The 24043-nt window shown below is 48.2% G+C and overlaps 2 protein-coding genes across 3 annotated transcripts in view; one reads left to right on the forward strand and one right to left on the reverse strand.

Moving 5' to 3' along the window:
* Window positions 1–8056, reverse strand: part of LOC135905701 (uncharacterized) — a 42246-nt gene extending 34190 nt beyond the window's left edge. The window contains exons 1-5 of one of the 2 annotated variants that reach the window (XM_065436681.2): window positions 7758–8056; window positions 6187–6309; window positions 6047–6115; window positions 4585–4608; window positions 3367–3379 (exon numbers count right to left, since the gene is read on the reverse strand). In XM_065436681.2, the coding sequence (XP_065292753.1) occupies window positions 3367–3379; window positions 4585–4608; window positions 6047–6115; window positions 6187–6190 (110 nt within the window). In that variant the 5' untranslated portion in view covers window positions 6191–6309; window positions 7758–8056. The remainder of the gene's footprint in view (window positions 1–3366; window positions 3380–4584; window positions 4609–6046; window positions 6116–6186; window positions 6310–7757) is intronic. The other variant, XM_065436682.2, reaches the window with a different exon arrangement.
* A 4370-nt stretch (window positions 8057–12426) lies between these two features.
* LOC135905704 (uncharacterized) overlaps window positions 12427–24043 on the forward strand; it is a 59439-nt gene continuing 47822 nt past the window's right edge. Inside the window, exons 1-3 of the mRNA XM_065436684.2 lie at window positions 12427–12464; window positions 16248–16271; window positions 20439–20542. Of these exons, the coding sequence (XP_065292756.1) occupies window positions 12427–12464; window positions 16248–16271; window positions 20439–20542 (166 nt within the window). The remainder of the gene's footprint in view (window positions 12465–16247; window positions 16272–20438; window positions 20543–24043) is intronic.

The following is a 24043-nucleotide window of genomic DNA, read 5'->3' on the forward strand; positions in this document are numbered from 1 at the left end:
TTAGTGCTTGGCTGTTGCTGTGTGCTGGTGCCCCACTTTGCTGATACCACAGAGGTGGAAGACGTGAAAGCGAACCTTCGCTGAGAGACCATTCGCCACTCCTACATGGTTTTCGTTCACGTGGCGTGTTACAGTTCAGCGTGCGATCGAAGAAGATGGGACCGATTACAGCACCGGCGTGAATTCCGAATCACACAATGAACAGCCACTGGTACTCGTGCCGAGTACGCTTTACTCAGTACGGAGTGGAGTCGCTCGAGTAGTGTTAATTATGCAAATGTACATGGTCGTTTCTGCGAAAATTGGCTTCATCTGGGCTCATGATGTCGCCCAAGAAGTCCGGTAACTCATCGGCATTGCGATGACTGAACTCGAGAGATCTAGACGTTTCTGCAGGTCCCTACTTCGAAGCACTGGTGCAGGTTAACGTGGTACGCCTGAAAGGCCGCGTCATTTAGAATCATCCAAACTGATGACTTGGAAACTGGTACCTGGGCGGCCACGTCCAGCTAGCTAGCATGGGTGTTTGAGGCCATGAATGCTAGAAAATACGTGCGTAGGCTGTGGGACTCAAAGATGGAATCCGCCGCCTCTGTTTCTGGAAGCTGCCGGTCGGTCTCAGGTTTTCATAATTTCTGATGATAGTCGATGCGTTTGGTCTACCGTCCCACTTCCATTACTGACATGTATGTGCGGCTTTCCTCTTTTTGCCAATTGCAGCTCCCTAGGCAAAGGATAATGTTTTCTTTCTGCTCATTGGAGAAAGACATGGCGACTGGGACGAAACAAGTGCACCTGTAAACCTTCGCCCTGACGTTGTCGATTAGCTTTTGCGGTGATAGGTTTTGTGAAAAAGAAAAAAAAAACTGGCTGTGGCTTAGCTAAGGTTAAGCCCAGGATGCGAAGCATACTAGCCTTTATTTTAACGCGACAGCGTTAAGGAGCTCGTGTCGCAGAAAAGCCGGTGTGTCGGCGTCGGCTCAGGCGTGCCGCGCTTGCTCACGCGCACATTTCGTTGTCGCGCCGAACGCTGCGTTGCTCGACGCTCACCGCGTCCGATGCGGGGCGCGTAGTCGCTGCGCCCTAGCAAAGCCACCTAGAAACAGTCTCTGTAGCACGCCGCAACCTTCGCTTCTCATTCCAACGAGCAGCTCTCTCTCCAGGAGGCATCTCACCTCGTGAGTGTCTAGCAGAGGCAAGCGCAGCTGCTTATATACCGCCGCGACGCCGCGAGCGACGGCGCGAGTTGGAGCCCCGTTTCTCCTCTGTCGTGACGTCACGGTGTCACGTGGTCAGCCTTGAAGGCGACGCCGCGAGCGACGGCGCGAGTTGGAGCCCCGTTTCTCCTCTGTCGTGACGTCATGGTGTCACGTGGTCAGCCTTGAAGGCGACGCCGCGAGCGACGGCGCGAGTTGGAGCCCCGTTTCTCCTCTGTCGTGACGTCATGGTGTCACGTGGTCAGCCTTGAAGGCGACGCCGCGAGCGACGGCGCGAGTTGGAGCCCCGTTTCTCCTCTGTCGTGACGTCATGGTGTCACGTGGTATTGAAGGCGACACCGCCGCGCCTAAGGAGCTGGGTTGAGCTCTAGTAATATGCTTCGCATAAAAAAAAACATTCTTGCACCTTCTCTACGCTAAGAAAACAGCTATCACCACTTGCTTCCAACTAGCACCAAACGCAACCTGTTACTTTAGCAGGGACACGGCAGATAAGGAACACGCTCGATCACGACGTTTCTCTTTATTTCCATTATTCCGTTCTGGCTGACTCAGAGGGAGCTTGTTCGAGGGTTCCGTCTTATGATGTGAGCGGGAGCGCAGTCACGTGGTATTTTTCATATTTCGCGGTGTTCAGTTATCAGTCGCGCAAAGTTACGTGCGCAATTATTACGTCGTTGAAAATCCGGCAATTAGATGCCCCTTGGCTGTGCCTACGAATGCCTCAATGACACTTTGATAATTAGGATTGTACGTTTCGATTTAGATAAATCATTGCAAGTGGCTAATTAAATCTGAGTAATGAAAAAAATTACTGGCAGCTACTCCACTGTAGAAAAGAATGCTCTGTGCTGGTCCTTAATAGATTATTACCAGAAGTGTATTCTTTCTTAAATTGTCTTGAGCATCGTGGTCCACGTGTGTGCGTGTTCTCAAACACTTTTTTATCCAGATATGTTCCCTGTTTTCCTGAGCACATGTTTGTTAATGCTTTGCTGAAGTTTCACTGTGTCACGCAATATGATCACATTATTGGGTTTTTTCCCCCTATGTTGTGCCCGTAAAGCGCCCTTAAAGTATGTGAACGGGAAAAAAAACATGCAGTAGGCTTTTTTTTTTCAGTAATGTAATTGCTCTCTTTTAAAAATCTGGGTGCACGATGGTTAATCTGGACACCCTCGATATATTTATGACCTCTGCGGGTTAATTACGATGTTTCCATGCCTAACAAATGCTGTGAATTAGAATTTTTTTATGAGTAGTAAGGATTGCTTACTGTAAAGAAAGGCAATACTGACACATATCATTCATGTGCATTTCATACGCCGTTGATAAAACCCTGCCAAAGGGGTCACTGATGTCTGCAGGTTTTATCCTAGGTCAAAAAAGCGCGCAAAACCATTCGAAATGAAATGAACATACAGCAACATATTCATTCTCTAGGCATAGGCTATCCATACTTCGAGAAATAATTTTTAATTGGCTACCGCTTTCTCTTTCAGAAATATAATAAACTCTGTGCTGTGTGTGTACCTAAATATATTGTGTATGTGCGTGGTGGTTACAGTGGAAATTTCGAACAACGCTGAAGTGAGAAAATGCGGATCAGGCTGCAAGTGCTTCTAATGCGCTCGCCCTCCTATTGCCAGGATTTGCAGAAAGCGAAAGTAGGAATGAAGAGCCGTGCTTGTCCGCGCCAACAACGATCTAGTAAGCTATTAGCCTCAATAAAATTTTAAGTGGAAAGGTCTAGGCAACTCAAAAGAAACCTAAAATGATGTGAATGACAAAACTCTGGCAATGACATTTTAGGCGTGGGGGTGGGGAGGTAGGCTTTGGTATCGCCGGGGGGTGGGGGAGGGGAGCTTCGGCGTTTATGATCGTGGTTATAAATGTTCGTCTTCCTCGGGGAATAAAATCAATCGGTAGGTGTCGTTCGTCCTGCCAGTGCAAGTTACTTCGTTTTCGTTTTGTTAACTAATAATACTTTAACTAGTACGTCGGGCCAACTAGCTCAAGCAGAAACTGTCGCAAACCCTGCCCGATGATTATTGACTGTACGATTGCACAAGGCTCTGCTATGACGTCACAAAGGTCACCCGCATAAGCAGACGCAATAATCTTGCGACGACTCCGTATTAAGGCTTACCCAGCGACAGTACCTAAAAGATAATAAAGAAAGGAGGGGTGAGAAAGCATATGGTATTCGAAAACGACAATAAGTGAAAAAGTACTTTCAGTAAGAGAAATTATTACAACGCCATGTTTTTTCTTTTTTTTTTTGTAATGAGAAGGTAGGCGTTCGAAATGATGTATTGAACAACACAGTAAACAAAGTACACAACACAAAAAAAGTTTTACACAGCTTTCTTCTAGGGTGAGCGCTGAAGAGCTGGCCGAGCCGCAACACCATTGCTGTTCTCACTTCATGAAATGCAGCAGGAAAAATGAAGGTAGAGTGCAATCGAAAATGCACACTTCAAGTACAGATACCAACGCTTTTGGCTGTTGAACCAGTGGCAATAATTATCAGGGAGAAAGCGTGTAACCAATAACCGTAAAACAGAGGGACATACCAAGCGTGCAGTCAATGACAGCCAGACAGGCGCATCGTTATTCTTAGCGTTGTGCAGCCGGACGCTCATTAATGAGGATTAAGTTTTTGAGTTGCTGAAGATTCGCTGGTTTACCAACAAGGACATTTGATCGGTAAGAAGTGCGGTAATTTGTTCGCGATGGTTTGTTTGTGTGAGTATTTATTCCTGGCAAGTATCAATGCGTCTAGCGGGTTTACTAAACCCCCTGCACAGCTAAATTCGCATTACACCTACATAATTTTCTACACAAGCGATGCATACGTATCCTATTCAAGATACTAAGTAGAATCAAAGCACTTACGGTTGACATGTCTGTTCAAACATTTTTTACAAGTAGCCTATAGTGGAAGAGTAATCACGAACGTGTCCCCGAATGTGAAATAACCGTTCAGATGTAACCGTTGCGAGAAAACCAGTGAATGCAAGGATTTCTCAGAAAGAACAGAGAGCAGTATCTCTTTTCGGGGTCGGAAATGCGCGTGTCAATGTTTATGAAGGAATTTGCATGCTCTGCAGAAAAAAAGAAAGACGTTAAAGCATTGTGACTGCTCTTTCGAGCGATCGCAATTCGAAACTCGATGCCTGGAGACATCATTTATTAACACTTGGGAAAATATTACTCAATGCTTATAGGGCTGTCGTGCTTTGGAGTCTAACCTGCCCTGTTTGTTCAGTGAGAACCAGCTTTCTTTCTATTTTTGTTCTTTACTATACCCACCCTTGTGATCGTATCGGCAAAAAAAAATAAAAAAACAATCTGCAATACTTACTCGCCGTCTTACTGTAATCAACGCCTAAATGAAAACGGAGGAGAAACAATTCAATTGCAAGAGATGGTGTGCGCATGTATCAACATCTCGATACGTCACATATCGAACCGACTTTATGGTAAGAAGGTTCCACCCTTAAATAAAAAAGAAATAATAAATGGAGGTGTCGCCATATGAGAACGCGCTAAGAAGACTAATATCAATAAAAACAAATTAAAAACGCATCAGGCATTGCGAAATGCCTTAGATAGGCTGGCAGGACTTTCGCAAACTGAACTTATAGTTGTCAGTGTCTGCCCTGTGATTCTTGACAAACGACAGAACTGAGACTGACAGAGAGACTGATCAAGATTCTAGATAGTGGAATTATGTTGCATGGCACCGAATATAATCAAGAGGAGGTACTGGACAGCTGGCCCCCATTCAGTGCCACCTTTTGCAGATTTCCAGCGACACCACGTGATGACATTCCACCTGGTTTATAAGATAGCCCGGCAAGACTGACAGGGCCGTTTCGGTCGATGATGGCGTTTGCATGAAAACGTCGGCCAGCCTATCCGTGATGGCTAACCCTGATCGATATCCATTAGCAGCGAACAGTTGGCTTTGTCAGAGTCGGTGCTGAGCTTGTCCGCGCCTGTCCACGGTTGCCGAGTTGCTATGGCGACCTGCTGCTGAGCGCGAGGTCGCGGGTGCGGCTCCCTGCAGTGGCGATCACTTTGCGATGTGAACGAAACGTGAGAGAGGTTAACGTCAGGAGAATTCGGTGCGCGGTGAAGAGCCAACAGGCGGTCAAGATTATTCCGAAGCGCTTTACTATATATGCCATCCCTCATGACTGACTTCGCGGTTTCGAAAACGTCATGGTGTAATGTAATCTTAAATGATATCCGGTTCGGATATGGTTCGCCGCGTGTCACCAGACACGTATGTCGATACAGATAACGATTAGTTAGCGGGAAATGACACATCCACTTAATCGCAGAAATGGCTACGATGGAAACCTTTTTAGCAATTGCTTTTCCTTTGTAGCAATTGCTGCGATTAGGTGGATATCTCATTTTCCTTTACTTCTCTCCACCTTGCGGGTTTTCGCAGAGCGATTACGCCAAACCCTTCCCTTTGCTGCGAGTTGTTGTGAAATTCGACTACGGCCTTCTATTTCCAAGCGGCATGGCTAGCTCAGATGGTAGAGCGGCTGCCCCAGAAAGGCGGTGGTCCCGGGTTCGAGTCCCAGACCAGGACGAATTTTCCTTTTACTGTGATGCTTTTCTTTCGAGGAACCCGTTTGGGTTTCCTTCGTAGTGATTGGTACGATTAGGTGGATGTCTCATTTCCCCCTAATTACTTCTCTCCACCTTGCGGGTTTCCGCAGAACGATTAGGTGCGATAACGATCAGCCACTCATATCACAGTTCCTTCTGTACGTAATTGCAGTTTCCGAAATGAAGGTCACGCTTACTCGAAACCGCTGGACTTTCCACAGTGCTTGGCACAGCATACTGGGACGGATCGTACGTAGGCCACTCTCCTGGAAACCAAGTAAAGCGGGCAGCTCAGTGATGGTATACTTCGTGCAAAAAGACGCAACATTAGACCTACCCATTGTTCAGCGTTCCTGGACGGACGGTCGTTGGGTAACGAAGAGTAGGCGAGGCTGTGAAATTAGTCGACAGCCCGTGGTCAGGCGACGTCGACTTCCGACAGATGTTCAACAACGGAGTGCTGCACAAACAGTGCGTTTCTGATAACCCGCAATGTGTTAGGGACGTCGCGTGCTAGATTTTAGCCGAGCGGTTGCATGCCTTAGCTGCGATGGCCACAGTGCGTGTGTACTTTGTTTGTAGCGTATGCTGGAAATAAGCCCGAAGCGAGCAGAAAACGGGACGATATGTAGTCGGTGATGGGATGAAGGTCGTGTACTACACATGCGAGATTAGCCAAGTTTGCACGAATTAGACGGTGGCACATCGCATCATCTTTCTAACGAATCTACTTCGTGCGGACAATCACCATGCTTTGGGGGAGACACGTCGCTGTAATCACCGTTGGCCAATATGGGAAATCCCGCTTTTGATGCCCTTCACCCCAGCGTAAGTCGTTTCCGGGACAAACATGCTTACGCCACGACAATGTATTTCCAATGTTCAATAGAGCGAATGATAATAATAATAATATTTGGGGTTTTACGTGCCAAAACCACTTTCTGATTATGAGGCACGCCGTAGTGGAGGACTCCGGAAATTTAGACCACCTGGGGTTCTTTAACGTGCACCTAAATCTAAGCACACGGGTGTTTTCGCATTTCGCCCCCATCGAAATGCGGCCGCCGTGGCCGGGATTCGATCCCGCGACCTCGTGCTCAGCAGCCCAACACCATAGCCACTGAGCAACCACGGCGGGTAATAGAGCGAAGGAGCGACGCTATACAATCACTTTTTTCTTGGGCGAGTTGGTGTTTGCTGAACGACCCGATATGGTAGCGCTCAAAAACCGGAGAAGATTCTAAGAGACAGACAAAAGAGAAGGTGTGAGAAGATGCGAGATGAAGAGAAGGTGTAGGGCCGTCTTCCCTTCTGTCTGTCTCTTAGAATTGTTCTTTCCCGGTTTTTCGCGCTACACTATAATGTCGCTGAGCTATGCTACATTTAGACCAAATCACTGCAGGCGCAAAGTCGGCGTGATACTTGAAAGGCTGGAAATTTCTAGTCAGCCAAGTATCAGCTTCTTTGCTTACACTGCGAAGATGAGCAGCGTTGCATATTAGCTACGCAGTTGTCAAGGAACTTGAGGCGCTGGGTGCTCTAGATATCGAGGGAGGGGGAAATTCTCTCCTGTGGCGCAGACATGAAAATCGAATAGCTTCTAAACCGATCTTATCTTCTTGACGTCTGATTTCATGCACACGGTTGCAAATGATAGACCTGCTTTTTTAAAACAGGACAAACTACACGTTCTTGTGAGCGCGCTAATTTCGTAACCCCGCGAGCCGAACGGAGCCTAAGTTCTGCTACGTGACGCGTGTTCCGGACGATCAGAGATGTATTGCTAAGCAGCTGCCGCTTGAGAAACGCGTCGGAGTTCCCTTGACATATCGGCTTATTGGCCCCCGCGGGACAAGAAGCCGAGAACAGGACCTGCTCAAGGAGCGTCTCCATAAAGAAAGCACCCACCCTGAGAGCCACCGGTCCTCATGCTGACGTGTCCCGGTGGGCGGCAGCCGAATTTCTGCGCCGAGAGGGCACGACTGCAAGGGCGAGAGCCGACGAGACCGAGTGGTAGGACTGGGCACAGGACCAGAGCGAAGGCCCGCCGAGCTGCGTGACCGTTGCCGGACAGTAAGGGCTCGAACAGAACGCTTTCGCGTGCCTGTCTGCAGGTGCTCGCTCGTGCTAACGGAAAACGGCCCTATTGGTTTCTTGGACCCCCGACCAAATGACGCAACCCAGTGAGGACAGTTTGACATGAATCGGCGTTAATTTTAGGAGAGACACATTTTTTTAAAGGATAATAAAACTCGACAAGCTGACGTGCTTGTAGGTGGTATTAAGTCTGTGGGTCGTGCCCACTATGGGAGTTTGCAAATACACAGCTTGACGTTTGAAAGTGACAGTCGAAATGAAGAAAACACACAATAAAACTATAACAACGGTCCTTTAATGCCCAAACGCAGTTCCCCAGAATTAGAAGATTTGGTTCATGTATGTTTCTGGATATGGGGAATAGATCTGTATGAAAAATATAACTAAATTAAACATATTTGGTATGGTAAGTAACTGCCCCTAGTCCAGGGCCCCGTGCGCTGAACTATCCACAACTGAGAATCTTCAGCGCTTCAAAACGCCCGGCTATATGCTATGGCTAACATTTTCCGTGCTTATAAATCGTAACGTTTAGTATACGCAATTTAGTGTAGCATATACGATGCATAGTCATTACAGTAGAACTCTTACAAATGCTTAGTTTGCCTGTTTTCGCGTGCAAATTACGAAGAGGAGGAGGAGAAGGAAAAATAAACTTTATTTTAGGACAGAAGATGTGAGATTTAGGCTTCTCTACCTAGGTGACGGCTTCGAGCGCTTGGGCCCTGGCGGCATCTTCGGCCAGCTGGATTGCTTTAAGGTGGTCTTCGGGTGCACAGCTGAGCAACGCGGTCTCCCACTGCTCTCTGGTCTTGTGTATTTTGTTCTCTGTGGGTGTCGGAGGACAAGCCCAAACCATATGTTGTACGTCCACCCTTTCTTGACAGAATCTACATCTATCCGTGTAAAAGTCCGGCTAGCAGCGGTGGTAGGCCACCGGGTTCCGACATGTATCTGTTTGTAAGAGGCGCCATATGCCGTCGCTTGCCGTCTACTTAGCGAGTAGTGTGACGGGGGGGGGGCGGGGGGCGAATGAGCCCTTCCATATTTATAGTGTTTGGTCATCTCGGTAAAGCTGGGTCATCCTTCACAGCGTGACGACCAACGATGTGACGACCAACGAAGTGACAAGAAACGCGGTGGAGATTTTTGTTACGGACGCGTACCGCGAACCCAACATTTAGGAACATTGAAGGTCACGTACAAATAATACAACCAGGATTCAAGACTACCAAAGTATGCCTGGAAACTCTGGAAAAAGATAGTGAAGGTCAGTAGTAGAGGCAAAAAAGCACAATGTCGTTAGCGTAAACGTAAACACTAACGCATTGATGTCGCGGGACTGTGCTATACAAGATATTGGTTCCCACTAGTTGTCTATTCGGTTTATCCTAGTCAAATGGCACTACGTTCCACAGGGAATACTCCTACAATTAGGAGGTCGTGGAGAATCATCTAGAGTGGGCATATTCTGTTGGCTTAGGTGCCCGAATAGACGAGCAGAATGAATGAATGAATGAAAAACTTTATTTTCACAAAGGACGTATCCAGGCGAAGGTGGAGCCCTCAGTCCAGGGTCCCTGCGGCCTTTGCCATCTTGCGCGCTCTGTCGATCAGCTACAGCAGGCTGCAAGCGCAGTCGGCAACGCAGAATGGAGAAGTTCCCGACACATAAGTGAAGAACTGGGCAGTGGAAGTAGCCGAGTAACGGAGACAGTAAGAAGTGAAGTGTACAAAATGGAACCAGAGCCGCATTGGGCGAGGGGCACAGAGCTCCATAGAAGCGAGGATGTGGAGGTGAAGACGTTTCAGTAAACATCAACGGAAGCGTTTTTTTTTAACCGCTTCAACCATATGCATGGGATCCATCCATTTCTTCTCTCCTCGTTACTGTTGCTGTCTCCTTCAGCATATGGCACGGGCACATGAGGGGCGTTGGTAATGGTTCGCAATAGAAACAAAATATTAGGTCCTTCCTTCCCGTTAACATGGCGGTTCCAGTGCCCGCTCATCGGCATATCCGTCGCTCTGTGTACGTGCCATTCATCGGAGTAATCATCGCCAACAAATAGAACACGTGCTCTGCTCAAGTTTAGTAATCCAGTAGTGCCTATATGTGAATTTTCTTTGAAATAAAGGAAACACTACGCTCGGCATAGCGGTTACCTCTCGGTTTATCCATACTCGGGCACACGCACAAGAAGGTTTGCAATGCCACATAAATCTTTACTTGTGACTACCGCTGGCTGAACTGTTATCGTTACTTCATTTTCTTCATCTCATTTTGTTCATTTAGAACACATAAACTATTTCATTCTCATCTGACTTGAATCGAACTCATTTTATGCGGTTAGATTCATTCATTGGGCTTGAAAAGATTATTTAATTAATGGTTTCATGAGTGCGCCACTAGATTCTTAGACAATATCTCCCTAAGAGGAATGCACTTTGATTTTACGATAATCGTCGTAATAGTAGCAGTCGCGCGCTGGCCCTGATGTAACCTCTGTCCAGGCTCGTTTAACGTTTACGTCCAGACCTCGCAAGGCACGTACACAGTTTGGTACACTATGTCGAGCCATGGGAAGCGTTCGCTCTGCGACGTAAGAGGGCTGTAAAGCCACTGAATCTCTCTCCTAGGAGTCGTGTTTAGCTAGCTGCGTTGAAAGGAGGCTAAAGAAGAAGGCTGAATGATTACAATGGATTGACCCCAGCGTGACGGCGAAGGCGTGAAGATGATGGTGTGACGTCCGCGGAATGACGACGACGTCATTATGACGTCAGTGTACGAATGACGACGTCAGCGTACGACGACACGACGACAGAGAGATTAGGACAGCGCGACGACGAAGTCGGTGGTGCACCGCCGACGAGCATGATGTGACGAAGAAATGTCCAAGACGACACAATAACAGAGGAGTATATTATTGGGGCTCGCGCCGTGAAGGCGAAATGTTACGGAAGCCGGGCGTTGTTGTTGCCCACCGAACGTGCAAGTCATAATCACTAGGGGGATTGGCCAATTAAGAAATGGGTGGATTATTCCAGGTTACAATAAAGAGCAAATTTTCAGGAATGCTGTGGAGCAAGTGCTGCTCAAAAGACTGAACTACGGGTTGAAATAAAGCAATAACAACGGGAAGCACCAATCATCAATAACTGAAAAGCAAAGAAAGAAGACAGAAAAGTACGCACATTTAACGAGGCGTTTGGTTTGCTTCCATAAGAAATTCCGGCAAAGCGGAGCACACATCTCTGTAGCTCAATCCCAGAGTAGAGGCCCCAAAACGAAAGAATAACAGGCTCTGTTAAGTCCAGGCCAAATCTTCGAAGAGATAGTTCCAATGCTCTATTTCTTGCCGCGTCAGGGTGGCCACGAGATCGAAGGAAGCCATGAATCGTTTCTTTCTGATTACAAAAAGCGCAGAGAAAGGAGCGCACCAAACCTGATCTGTGTAAGAAAACGTTCAGGGAGGGATTGCGGCAACATAATTTTGTGAGGCGGCTGGCTGGAGGCAACTTCCAACCAGAACCTTCTCCAGCCAATACTCCATGTTCCATATCCCGAACCGTGCCCAGATGACTTGTGTAAACTATGTAGGACAGAACACACCACCCTAGAACACATTCTATGCTGGCCATATTTACCAACGGACAATGAAACCCAATATGTCAAAACTTCACAAATCAAACATGGGCTACACAAAATCATATTCTTTGGGGATGCGAGGGCTTACCCTCTGCCAAGTCGCTCCTGCCAGTTCCCTCATAACCGACGTGGGAGGAGCTGCTCAGAACGCCGGATAAAAAACTACAAAAAGCCCTCGTTGTCTGGGCCGAAAGGGTCGCTCCTCGTGAGGGGCCATCCTAGGGCTCGGGCCTGCCAGATCATAACTGAGCAGAATCTCAACAAAGTTGTTACCGCCACCACCTATGGGAATGAGCGCATGTACAGGATAAAAATGCAGTCTCTTCAGAAGAGCTAGGGGCGTGGTGGAAAGCCACGCTGATCAGCTCAGATCTGCAAGACCAACTATATGGGCCATCCAGCAGGCTCGAGAAGTGGCTGGGAGACAGGGACTCTCTGCCTCACCTGGCACGGCCTAGGCCCAGGCCTCAATCAGCTGGTTTCTTCAATAAAGTTTGCATCCCGCACTCACTCACACTTCAAGCATCGTTGTGTTGCAGAACTCGCTACGTCGAGGGACACTCCTCGCTAAGTAGACAGGAAGCGACGGCATATGGCACTTCTTACAAACAGATACATATCGGAACACGGTGGCCTACCGCCGCTGCTAGCCGGACTTTCACACGGATAGATGTAGAGTCTGTCAAGAAGGGGTGGACCTACGCCATATGGTTTGGGCTTGTCCTCCGACACCCACACAGAACAACATACACAAGGCCAGAGAGCAGTGGGAGACCGCGTTGCTCAGCTGTGCACCCGAAGACCACCTTAAGGCAATTCAGCTGGCCGAAGATGCCGCCAGGGCCCAAGGGCTCGAAGCTGCCACCTAGGTAGAGAGGCCTAGATCTCGCATCTGCTGTCCTAAATTAAAGTTTATTTTTACTCCTCCTCCTCTTCGTAATATGCACGGGGAAACAGGAAAACTAAGCATTTGTAAGCTGTCCACTGTAATGACCATGCATCGTATATGCTACACTACATTGCACACACTAAACATTACGATTTATAAGCACGGAAAATGTTATCTATAGCATATACCACGGCGTTTTGATGCGCTGAAGATACTCAGGTGTGGATAGTTCAGCGCACTAGTTACTAAAGTTACTTACTATATCAAATATGTTTAATTCAAATGCCACTTAGTTATGTTTTTCATACAGACCCATTCCCCATATCCAGAAACGTAGATGAACCAATTCTTCTAATTCTCCCTGGTGGGGAACTGCGTTTGGGCATTGAAGGGCCGTTGTTATAGTTTTATTGTAGGTTCTCTTCATTTCGACTGTCACTTTCAAACGTCAACTGTTTATTTGCAAACTGCCATAGTGGGCGCGACCCACAGACTCAACACCACCAACAACTACGTCAGCTTGTCGAGTTTTATTATTCTTTAGAAAAAATATATCTCTCCTAAAAGTAACCGCGATTCATGGTAAACTTTCCTCACTGGGTTGCGTCATTTCGTCCGGGGTCCAAGAAACCCACAGGGCCGTTTTCCGTTAGCACGAGCGAGCACCTGCAGACAGGCACGCGAAAGCGTTCTGTTTGGGCCCTTACTGTCCGGCAACGGTCACGCACCTCGGCAGTCCTTCTCTCTGGTCCCGTGCCCAGTCCTGCCACCCGGTCTCGTCGGCTATCGCCCTTGCAGTCGTGCCCTCTCGGCGCAGAAATTCGGCTGCCACCCACCGGGACACGTCAGCGTGAGCCCCAGTGGCTTTCAGGGTGGGTCCTTTCTTTATGGAGACGGTCCTTTTGCAGGCCCTGTTCTCGGCTTCTTGACCCGTGGGCGCTGATAAGCCGATATGCCAAGGGAACTCCGACGCGTCTCTCAAGCGACAGCTGCTTAGCTACACATCGCTGATCGTACGGAACACGCGTCACGTATCAGAACTTAGGCTCCGTTCGGCTCGCGAGGTTACGAAATTAGCGCACTCACAAGAACGTGTAGGTTGTCCTGTTTTAAACAAGCAGGTCTATCATTTGCAACCTTGCGGATGAAATCAGACGTCAAGAAGATAAGATCGGTTTAGAAGCTATTCGATGCACAGGTCTGCGCCACACTAGACACTCTCCTCTTCTCTCGATATCTAGTGCACACAGCGTCTCAAGTTCCTTGACAACTGCGTAGCTAATATGCAACGCTGCTCATCTTCGCAGTGCAAGCAAAGAAGCTGATACTTTGCTGACTAGAAATTTCCAGCCTTTCAAGTATCGCACCGACTTAACGCCTGTAACGATTTGGTGTAAATGTAGCATAGCTCAGCGACATCATAGTGTAGCGCGAAAAACCGGGAAAGAACAATTCTAAGAGACAGACAGAAGGGAAGACGGCCCTACACCTTCTCTTCATCTCGCATCTTCTCACACCTTCTCTTTTGTCTGTCTCTTAGAATCTTCTCCGGATTTTCAGCGCTACAATATCGTGTCGTTCAGCAAACATCAACTCGCCCAAGAAAAAAAGTTATCGTATAGCGTCGCTCCTTCGCGCTATTGAACGTTGGGAATAAATTGTCCCGGCGTAATAATGTTTGTCCCGGAAACGACTTACGTTGCGGTGAAGGACATCAAAAGCGGGTGTTGCCAAATTCCCCAAAGGCGACTAGAGCGACGTGTCTTCCCCAAAGCACGGTCCTCTTCCACACGAATTCGATTCGTTAGAAAGGTGGTGCGATGTGCCACCGTCTAATTCCTGCAAACGCGGCTAATCTCGCATGTGTAGTACACGACCTTCATCCCATCACCGACTACATATCGTCCCGTTCTCGGCTCGCTTCGGGCTTATTTCCAGCATACGCTACAAACAAAGTACACACGCACTGTGGCCATCGCAGCTAAGGCATGCAACCGCTCCGCTAAAAATTAGCACGTGGCGTCCCTAACACATTGCGGGTTATCAGTAACGCACCATTTGTGCAGCACTCCGTTGTTGAGCATCTGTCGGAAGTCGACGTCGCCTGACCACGGGCTGTCGACTAATTTCACAGCCGCGCCCACTCTTCGTCACCCAACGAACGTCCGTCCAGGAACGCTGAACAATGGGTAGGTTTAATGTTACGTCGATTTACACGAAGTATACCATCACTGAGCTGCCCGCTTCTCTTTGGTTTCCAGGAGATTTTTCTAGGATCGAGTATTCCCAGTCTGCCATGTCAAGCACTGTGGATAGTACAGCGATGTCGGGTAAGCGTGACGTTCATTTCGGAAACTGGAATTACGTTCAGAAGGAACTGTGATATGAGTGGCTGATCGTTATCTCACGTAATCGTTCTGCGGAAACCCGCAAGGTGGAGAGAAGTAATTAAGGGAAAACGAGACATCCACCTAATCGTACCAATCACTACGAAGGAAACCCAAACGGCTTCCTCGAAAGAAAAGCCTCACAGTTAAAGGAAAATTCGTCCTGGTCCGGGACTTGAACCCGGGACCACCGCCTTTCTGGGGCAGCCGCTCTATCATCTGAGCTAGACATGCCGCTAGCAGATAGCAGGCCGTAGTCGAATTTGTCAACTCAAGGCAAAAGCAAGGGTTTGATGCAATCGCTCTGCGGAAACCAGCAAGGTGGAGAGAAGTAAGGGAAAATGACATGTCCACCTAATCGTAGCAATTGCTACAAAGGAAACCCAATTGCTACAAAGGTTTCCATCATAGCAATTGCTACGATTAAGTGGATGTCTCATTTTCCCTTTTAACTGATCGTTATCTGTACCGACATACGCGTCTGATGACACGCGGCGAACTATATCCGAACCGGATATCATTTAAGATAGCATTACACCATGACGTTTTCGAAACCGCGCAGTCAGTCATGGGGAATGCCATATAGAGTAAAGCGCTTCGGAATAATCTTGACCGCCTGTTGGCTCTTCACCGTGCGCCGAATTCTCCTGACTTTAACGTCTCGCACGTTTCGTTCAGATCGCAAAGTGATCGCCGCGACAGGGAGCCGCACCCGCGACCTCGCGCTCAGCAGCAGGTCGCCATAGCAACTCGGCAACCTTGGCAGGCGCGGACAAGATTAGCACCGAGTCTGACGAAGTCAACTGTTCGCTGCTAATGGATGTCGATCAGGTTTAGCCATCTCAGATAGGCTGGCCGATGTTTTCATGCAAACGCCATCCTCGACAGAAGCGGCCCTGTCAGTCTTGCCGTGCTACTTTTATTTACCAGGTGGAACGTCGTCACGTGGTGTCGCTGGAGATCTGCAAAAGGTGGCACTAAATGCGGGCCAGCTGTCCAGTACCTCCGCTTGATTATCTTCGGTTCCATGCAACATCATTCCACTATCTAGAGTCTTGATCAGTCTCTCTGTCAGTGTCAGTTCTGTCGTCTGTCAAGAATCACAGGGCAGCCACTGACAAGAGCAGGTTTACTTTGCGAAAGTCCTGCAAGCCTAAGACATTTCGCCCTGCCTGATGCGTTTTTAATTTGTTTTTATTGATATTAGTCTTCAGAGCGTGCTCTCATATGGCGAGAGCTCCATTTAATAATTTTTCTTTATTTAAGGGTGGAGCCTTCGTACCATAAATTCGGTTCGATACGCAACGTATCGATATGTTGATACTAGCGCACACCATCCCTTGACACTTAATTATTTCTCCTCCATTTTCATTTAGGCATTGGTCTCAGCGACATGTCGAGTAAGTATTGTAGCTTGTTAATTTATTAATTTACTTTTGCCGATAACACGACCGGGCTGGGTATAGTAAAGACAAAAATAGAAAGCTGGTTCTCATTGAACAAACAAGGCAGATTAGAGCACACATCACGGACCGCCCTACAAGCACTGAGTGATATTTTCCAAGTGTAAATACAGGATGTCGCCAGGCATCGAGTTTCGAATTGCGATTCCTAGAGAGAGCAGTCACAATGCTTTACCGTCTCTTTTTTTTTTTTTGTCTGCAGAGCATGGAAATTCTTTCATAAACATTGACGCGCATTTCCGACCCCAAAAGGGGATACTGCGCTCTGTTCTTTCTGAGAAATCCTTAGTGAGGCAGTCACTGGTTTCATAGCAACGGTTACATCTGAACTGCTATTTCACATTCGGGTCCACTTTCGTCATTACTCTTCCAGTATAGGCTACCGGTTACTAACGTTTCAACAGACATGTCAACCGTAGGTGCTTTGATTCTACTTAGTAGGTTGAAAAGGATGCGTATGGATGGCTTGTGTAGGAAATTATATAGGTGTAATGAGACTTTATCCCCGCAGGGGTTTATTAAGACCCGCCACTAAACGCATTGATACTCGGCAGGAATAAATACTTACACAAACAAATCATCACGTACAAATTACGGCACCTCGTACCGATCGTATGTCCTCCGTGTTAAACGAGCGAATGTTCAACAATTCAAAGACTAAATCTTTATTGACGAGCTTCCTGCTTTACAACACTAACAATAACGACCCAGCTGTCTGGCTGTCATTGACTGCACGTTTGATATGCCCCTACGTGTTGCGATTGTTGGTTGCGCACTTTCTCCCTGATAATTATTGTCACTGGTTCAATAGGCAAAAGCGTTGGTATTTGTAATTGTAATGTGCACTTTCGATTGCAATCGACCTTCCTATTCCCTGCTGCATTCCGTGAAGTACGAACAGCAACGGTGTTGCGGCTCGGTCAGTCATTCAAAGCTCACCCCAGAAGAAAGCTGTGTATATGTTTACTGTGTTGTGTGTGTCGAGCTGTTCAGTACATCATTTCAAACGCCTGCCTTGTCATCAAGAAAAACATGGTGTTGGAATAATTTATCTTGCTCAAAATTACCTACTTTCGCACTATATTGTCGTTCTGAAATACCGTATCCTTTCTCTCCCCTCCTTTCTTCACCATTCTTTTAGCTGTGGAACCTGGGTAAGCCGTAATACGGAGTTGTCGCAAGAGTATTGCGTGATCTGCCTATGCGAGTTGCCCTAGTGACGTTGTTTTACCAGAGACTTGTGCAATCGTACAGTCATTACTGATCGGGCAGATACCATATCAGGACTCTTGCACCGTCCGCGTACATCGAGGTCCCTTGCCGTTTCCGGATCCTAGACGCTCCATCAATACGGCTATAGCGTGCCATCCCTAAAGATCTACGTAGTAGCTCCGATAATCCCAAATGTATTGCTGATGTTTTTTTTTTCAAATTTTGGAACGTAAAACGCCATGAGCATTACGTGACACCTTGCTCGGCACGTGTGTCTCTTAACCCAACTTACGCATGTTATGCAATATGCATATTATGCATAATATGCATATTATGCATATTATGCAGTATGCAAGTTATGCATATATAAGCTCTACAGTGGATAACGTTAGCTCAGTACTGTTCCTGATTTCGATGCTACATGGGGACGATCATGTACGAGCGTATCCCTTGTCTACTGTAATGCGGATTCAGCTGTTCAGGAGGCTTATTAAGTCCCACTACTAGACGCATTGACACTTGCAAGGAATAAATACTATACCTCTCCCTTAGTAAGAGAGAGTCAGTGCTCGAAGACGCCGTCAGGTAGCAGCACTCGCACGCCGTGTCGAGTGGAATCGCCTATCAGACCACCCTTGAATGAACAAGATTAAGAGCAAGGTGAAAGATGCGGTGGTTCTTACTAAACAGAAAGAGGTAACCAGTGGTTGCCATGGGCCTGTGAAGGGCCCCTGACGCCCGCTGAGCATTCCAAGCACTAACTCGTTGCTGGTGAGCTAATGTGGAAATAATGCAAAAAATGAGCAGAAAACGATAAGCGCGAAGAACGAGGGCATTATAATCCCAGCTGCGGCGGTCGCATTTCGATGGAGGCGAAATGCAAGAACATCCGTGTCTCGTGCATCGGGGGCACGTTAAACAACTCGAGGTGTGGTCAAAATTATTCCACATAATCTCATACTCATGTCGCTATTTTGGCACGTAAAACCCCTTAATATAATTTTGTAAGTGTTCCAGGGCAACCCATTTCACTTCTTTAAAATAAATACCATCTGCGGGGCCCGGTCCAGCTAGACAAACGATTTCTCCTTTCACACTGACAGCACTTGGTTGGACGCATGGTTCCAGGCTATCGAGGAAGGAAAAAGAATACGAGGGAGCTTCGTCTCCCAATATTAAAGCCTATAGTCATAAAATATATAAAGTAAAAGATCATGGAAACCATTATCATCAACGACAGCTAGGCGCAAGCGGCGCGTGAGCTATGGAACGACTGGCTAAGGTCGTAGCCATCTAAAGGAATAGTAAGTTCTCGGTCCACAATAAGAAGCGGTCAATAAGCTCCCCGCATGGGTCAGATGGTTGGAACAAAGGGCCCAATGGTAAGAGTGGCACTTTTATTTCTGTCGATGGCGTTCGTTATATGTTATATACCTACTAATTCGCGTACTCTGAAATGTCGCTACTCAAACGCACGGAGGTGAGAACCACTCGAGGTGCCTGATCGGCACGTCATTTTCTTTGCTGCCATAGCAATTGTATGGACAATCCAGGCGCATTTCTGCCGTCGCCGTCGCCGTGAGGTTACGTATAAAGTCGAAGGGCGATAAAATCGTCGCCGCGCGCCGCATTCTGTATGTGCGAGTAAAAGCGCGCGAGGGTGCGTTGGCAAACGCGGCTCAGTCTCGCGTGTGCAAGCGAGGAAGGGCGAACCGGATAAAGACCCTCAAACTTCGTAAAGCAGTGACACTCTCCTCCTCCGCCTTCCCTCCTCCTCGTTTCTCCTCTCTTTCACGCTCACTCCTCGACCGTGGCGCCGCCTACATTGCTCGAGCGTAGCAACGGCGCCAACATGCGCTCCTCGCCACTCCGTAGACGCTTCTCGAGCAAACATGGCGCTGATGCACGGCGCGAGGGCCCACGTGATGCTATTAGGCCAATAGCGACGCGGCCTCGGCCTCGGCCAGAGTGCGCGAGGAGGAGGCGGCTTTGTTCAAAGCGTGGCACTACTTCATGAAGCTTAAGGGTTTTTAGGACCGGAAGCGCGCCGTCTCCAGTCGCAGGCGAGGCACGAGGGTGAGGCGAGAGAGGGTGGTGGAGGGGCGTTCTTTTCTCGGCGGATGCTGCTCGCAGCGCAGCCGAGCGGGCACCGCATCTTGAACGCGAGCTGCGACGTGGTCGAAGTGCGCTCCCGCGCGGGCCTATCTTCAAAGCGGCCTGCAAGGTTTGCAGAGAGCGCTTAGTGCCGGTAGCTTCGTGTGTGTTGTGCTTTCGACGTTTCGTTCAAGTTGAAGCGAGAGATGTATCACGGTCGATTCATTCCCTGCTGCTGCCGCGATTCCTCACTCCAACATTCTGACCGTGATTTTCCGCACTCATAGAGCTAGATGGGTTCATCACTTACCTGTGCGCGCATGACACCATGCTTGCTAATTTAGTTAAAACACGTTGCTGAGCTAGCTGGTTTAGATACATGATAGCGTGTGTAAGCGCGACTGAACGAGGACGTAAAAAGAAACAGACACTCTCTGTGTGTCTGTTCCTTTCTGCGTCCTCGTTCATTCACGCTTACGCATGATATCATTGTTAATTTAGTTAGTCAGCGAATGTTTACAAGTTTATACGCCTGATAAAACTACCATCCTTACTTCGCGCAGCTATTGACTGATTTGCCATCGCAATCGGTGCTTCGCCTTTAGGGCGAGAAACTGCGACTTTTTTTACCCCTGTATTTTAATTGATGCAGGAATAAATTTGATTCATCGATTTATTTATTTATTATTTATTATTGATTGATTGAAAGGGACATTACTTCTTACCTGATCACAATGATCTCCTGCCGAAGCGTAAAACTGTTTCGCTAGTATTGAAGACGTGCGAAATACCTTCCAGGGAGGACGAGAACCGGAGCATATATGTGGCTGCTGTACTCTGCCTGATATTCCTGGGGATAGCCGGCCTGGTGATCTTCCTCCTCGTTGGATCGAGTGATTCCGGTAAGGACAGAAATTATGGATGAGTCGACTCTTTGCTTTCACAAAACGAAATAAATTGAATTTACTAACTTTTTCTAAAGCAAGCGTATCGAAGGTTTCTAAGAAGCTGTAATAGAGAGCTTGACGGAAGCCCGTCTGGTAGGGATGAGACGTCACAAAGAAAGATGTACACCAACCAAGCAAAACTTATCTGAATGTAAAGAATGGAACCTCGTTTCTTCGAACGGCCAATGCCGGCTTGGAAAGGGTTCAAGTCGGCAGTGCCCAACGTTTCTTCAAACAAACGGTGCTCCACGGCATTCATTAACCCAGGGGGGTAACCGCTTGACGAAAGATCTTTCCGGATTATCCGCACGTCGGAATTTGAGTCTTTAAAAACAAATTACATTATAGAGCTTTGCGTGCCAAAACCACTTTATGATTGTGAGGCACGCCGTAGTGGAGGACTCCGAAAATTCCGACCACCTGAGGTTCATTAACTTGCACCTGGTGTTAAGTACACGGGTGTTTTCGCATTTCACCCCCATTGAAATGTGGCCGCCGTGGCCGGGATTCGATCCCGCGACCTCGTGCTCAGCAGCCCAACACCATAGCCACTGACCAACCACGGCGGGCGGAATTTATGTCTTCGGGTTTCGTGCAAATGCGGCTCGCACAGCCATACAGGGAGGCAACTACTGACCTCTCGTGAGCTTCAGGGTGCGCGGACAAGAAGTACAGGTACCGGCCAGTGTGTCTACTCTTTCTGAAAACGTTAAAGAAAGCGCACCATTGCTTCTTTTCACCAATACGTCCAAAAAAGGCAGTTTGTGGTCCGTCTCCATCTTATCCGTGAACTGAATGGAATCTGCTTGATTGTTTAGATGCCTGGTGAAAGCTTCCAAACCGCAGCACTTGACTACGCAAAAACAATCATAAACGTAGCGTAGACAAATTCTTGTCGTTGGGCTGAAAGAAATGAGCGGACGACTTTCGAGCCATGCCATCGTCAGGTTCGCAGCGGTCACCGAGACTAAGGCAACCTTTGGTGCGCTGTGCATTTGCTATTAGGCGGTCTTACCGAAACAGCAGTAGGTCTTGCCCAGGCAAAAACTGAGGACACTCTTCAGGTCGGGGACACCAAATGGCAACCGTTCTGGTAGAGCCGGATCTGCGTCGAGAGTAGCAGCAAACTTCCTCGGCCATGTCAGTGTGAATGGAAGTAAACAGACACACAACGTCAAACGAAACCATCACCTCGTCGTCGTCGTCGAGGACAAGATCCCGAACTTTTTCAACGAAATCGGTGGAGTTGCGCAAATGTGTTGTGCCTTTTCCGTCTGGAGAGGACAAAATTATGGGCAGAAAGCCGGATAGCTTGTACAGGGGGCAACGGGTAAAGTACAGTATGGGTCGCAAAGGGACACCAGGTTTGCGAATCTTTGGTAAGCCATAAAGCGCAGGGCGCGCACCATTACGGCAAAGAATCGAGTAGCAGAGGTACTTGTCCTTGGGAGAAACAAAGTGGAGCACCTCCACTTGGAGTTTCATTAGTTCTCACTGTACCTTCAAGGTAGGGTCCCGGGTGAGCTGGACATAAGCGCTCTGATCGTCAAGCAGGTCCAGCATTTTTCTTTTGTACGTGGCCGTGTCCAGTAGAACTGTGGCATGCCCCTTTTCTGCAGCGGGAACCGCGATCTCAGAGTTGTCATGAAGCCTCTAGACAGCACCGCGTTCCTCAGCAGAAAGTTGCGAAGCAAATTTCCGCTGCTGCAACCGAGAGAGGACACCGATAACGCGGGTGCAGGCCTCATCCCGGTGGGACTGATGAACTTGGATGACGGCGTTCTCCACAGTGCAAGCCACCTTTCTCACGTCCAGGGCAAGACCAACATTGAAGTTCCAGCCTAGCTCAAGAACGGAGACGTCAGAAAGATAAAAGTCTGTGCGAAGACAGATTATGTAACGCCGCAGTCCCGCCCTGTGGACGATGGAGTTTGGCTGTGTCCGAGAGTCTGTGAAGTTTGACTTCGTGCGTAAACTCGGCATGGCGTATCCGTATATTGGCCTCATGATTTGCGTGTAGCTGGATGCCAGCAAAGTGGTCCGCACAGCGGAACTCAAGGCGACATCGGGCAAAGAACGTCTCGCTTTCAAGTTTCTGAACTGTGTTCCGGCAGTCCAGTCTCCTTGCTTGCACAACAGCCTTTCTGCCTTTGCGGCGACGCTCAGGCCAAACTTGGAAGGTACAGGCCAGTTCAGTCGCAGAGAACGAGGGATGAGACTCCTCCTTTTGCAAGCCCGGTTAAAGTGAAGGTGTCCATTAAAAGCTGCCACTCGCGTTGTCAGGGAAACAAAACGGCGAATGTCGGTGGTTATACAGATTTCCTGCACCGTATAATCCTGGTCTGTATGAGTGCCACATGAGGCTCCATGGCAATGGCATGTGCTCCGACAAGGCCGACCCTAGTGGACAGCCATCTCAGTTCGGCGTCAATGAACGCCCGACAACGCTTGCTTAAGCGGAAATAATTTATGCCGAATTTCTTTTTAGCCGAATTCTATTCGCTGCAATGGCCAGTGTGCAAGTGTCGGGAGTGGCAAGGGGCAACGCATTTACGTCACCAGATGAGAATAAAGTGGATGCGTGTGATCCCAACGGCATTCGCTCGCTTGGCTTCCGGCGTGAACGAATACCCGCTGCACTACAATGGGTCGTGAGATAGATGACTGGCTCTCCTGCAAGAACTGGCATGGCAATACCGTACCTAAAATGTCATACATGGTTGTTCTCTCCCATACTACTCTTCCGGCTGTGGCGCCGCGCACAAATGCATCAGCAGTATCACTCACTACTGATAGTAGCCGAGGACCGTCGATGTTGCTGGGTCACATGATCTGCCGTCGGGAGCGCTACTTCGGCCCAATACTCCGGTAGCTGCACGGCCGGCAATGCAAAGACTCGAAGAGTGCATGTCAGGCGTGACAACAGAGGTGCTGTGAACATGGAGTAACCTACAACATCAGATGGGATAAATGTGTCCATGATGGTGGTGGTGGTGGTGATGATGATGATGATGATGATGATGATGATGATGATGCCATTTATCAGTATCCCTTTTGAAACGGGGAGGGGGCAAGTGGTCCCATAGCTTGCTTGATTTCATCATACTTTAGTTCATCTCTGGCTATCTAACCTTCTTGTCTATATCTGATCTCGATCTTAACTTTACCAGCGTTTGCCCTGACTCCGGTTCTATCAATCCTCTCCCTGATTGTACTTTACATAACAGTTTAATCGTCCCTTACTTATCTCGCCTGCTGACCACTTAATTCTTCCGTATTCTTTGAACACCAACGCTTCTCGAAGGTGGACACTCCTTACGGGTCTCGTTGGGTGGATACCTTGGCATTCCATAACCATGGGCGGAGTCGTTTTTTGCTGCCCACTCATGCCTAATTCTGTGACGCATATCTGCTCCGGTATATTTTTTGTTGAGGCAGCCAGCTGGGGCCTTAAAT

The sequence above is a fragment of the Dermacentor albipictus genome, chromosome 7, assembly GCF_038994185.2.
Source record: "Dermacentor albipictus isolate Rhodes 1998 colony chromosome 7, USDA_Dalb.pri_finalv2, whole genome shotgun sequence".
Taxonomy (NCBI): Eukaryota; Metazoa; Arthropoda; class Arachnida; order Ixodida; family Ixodidae; genus Dermacentor; species Dermacentor albipictus.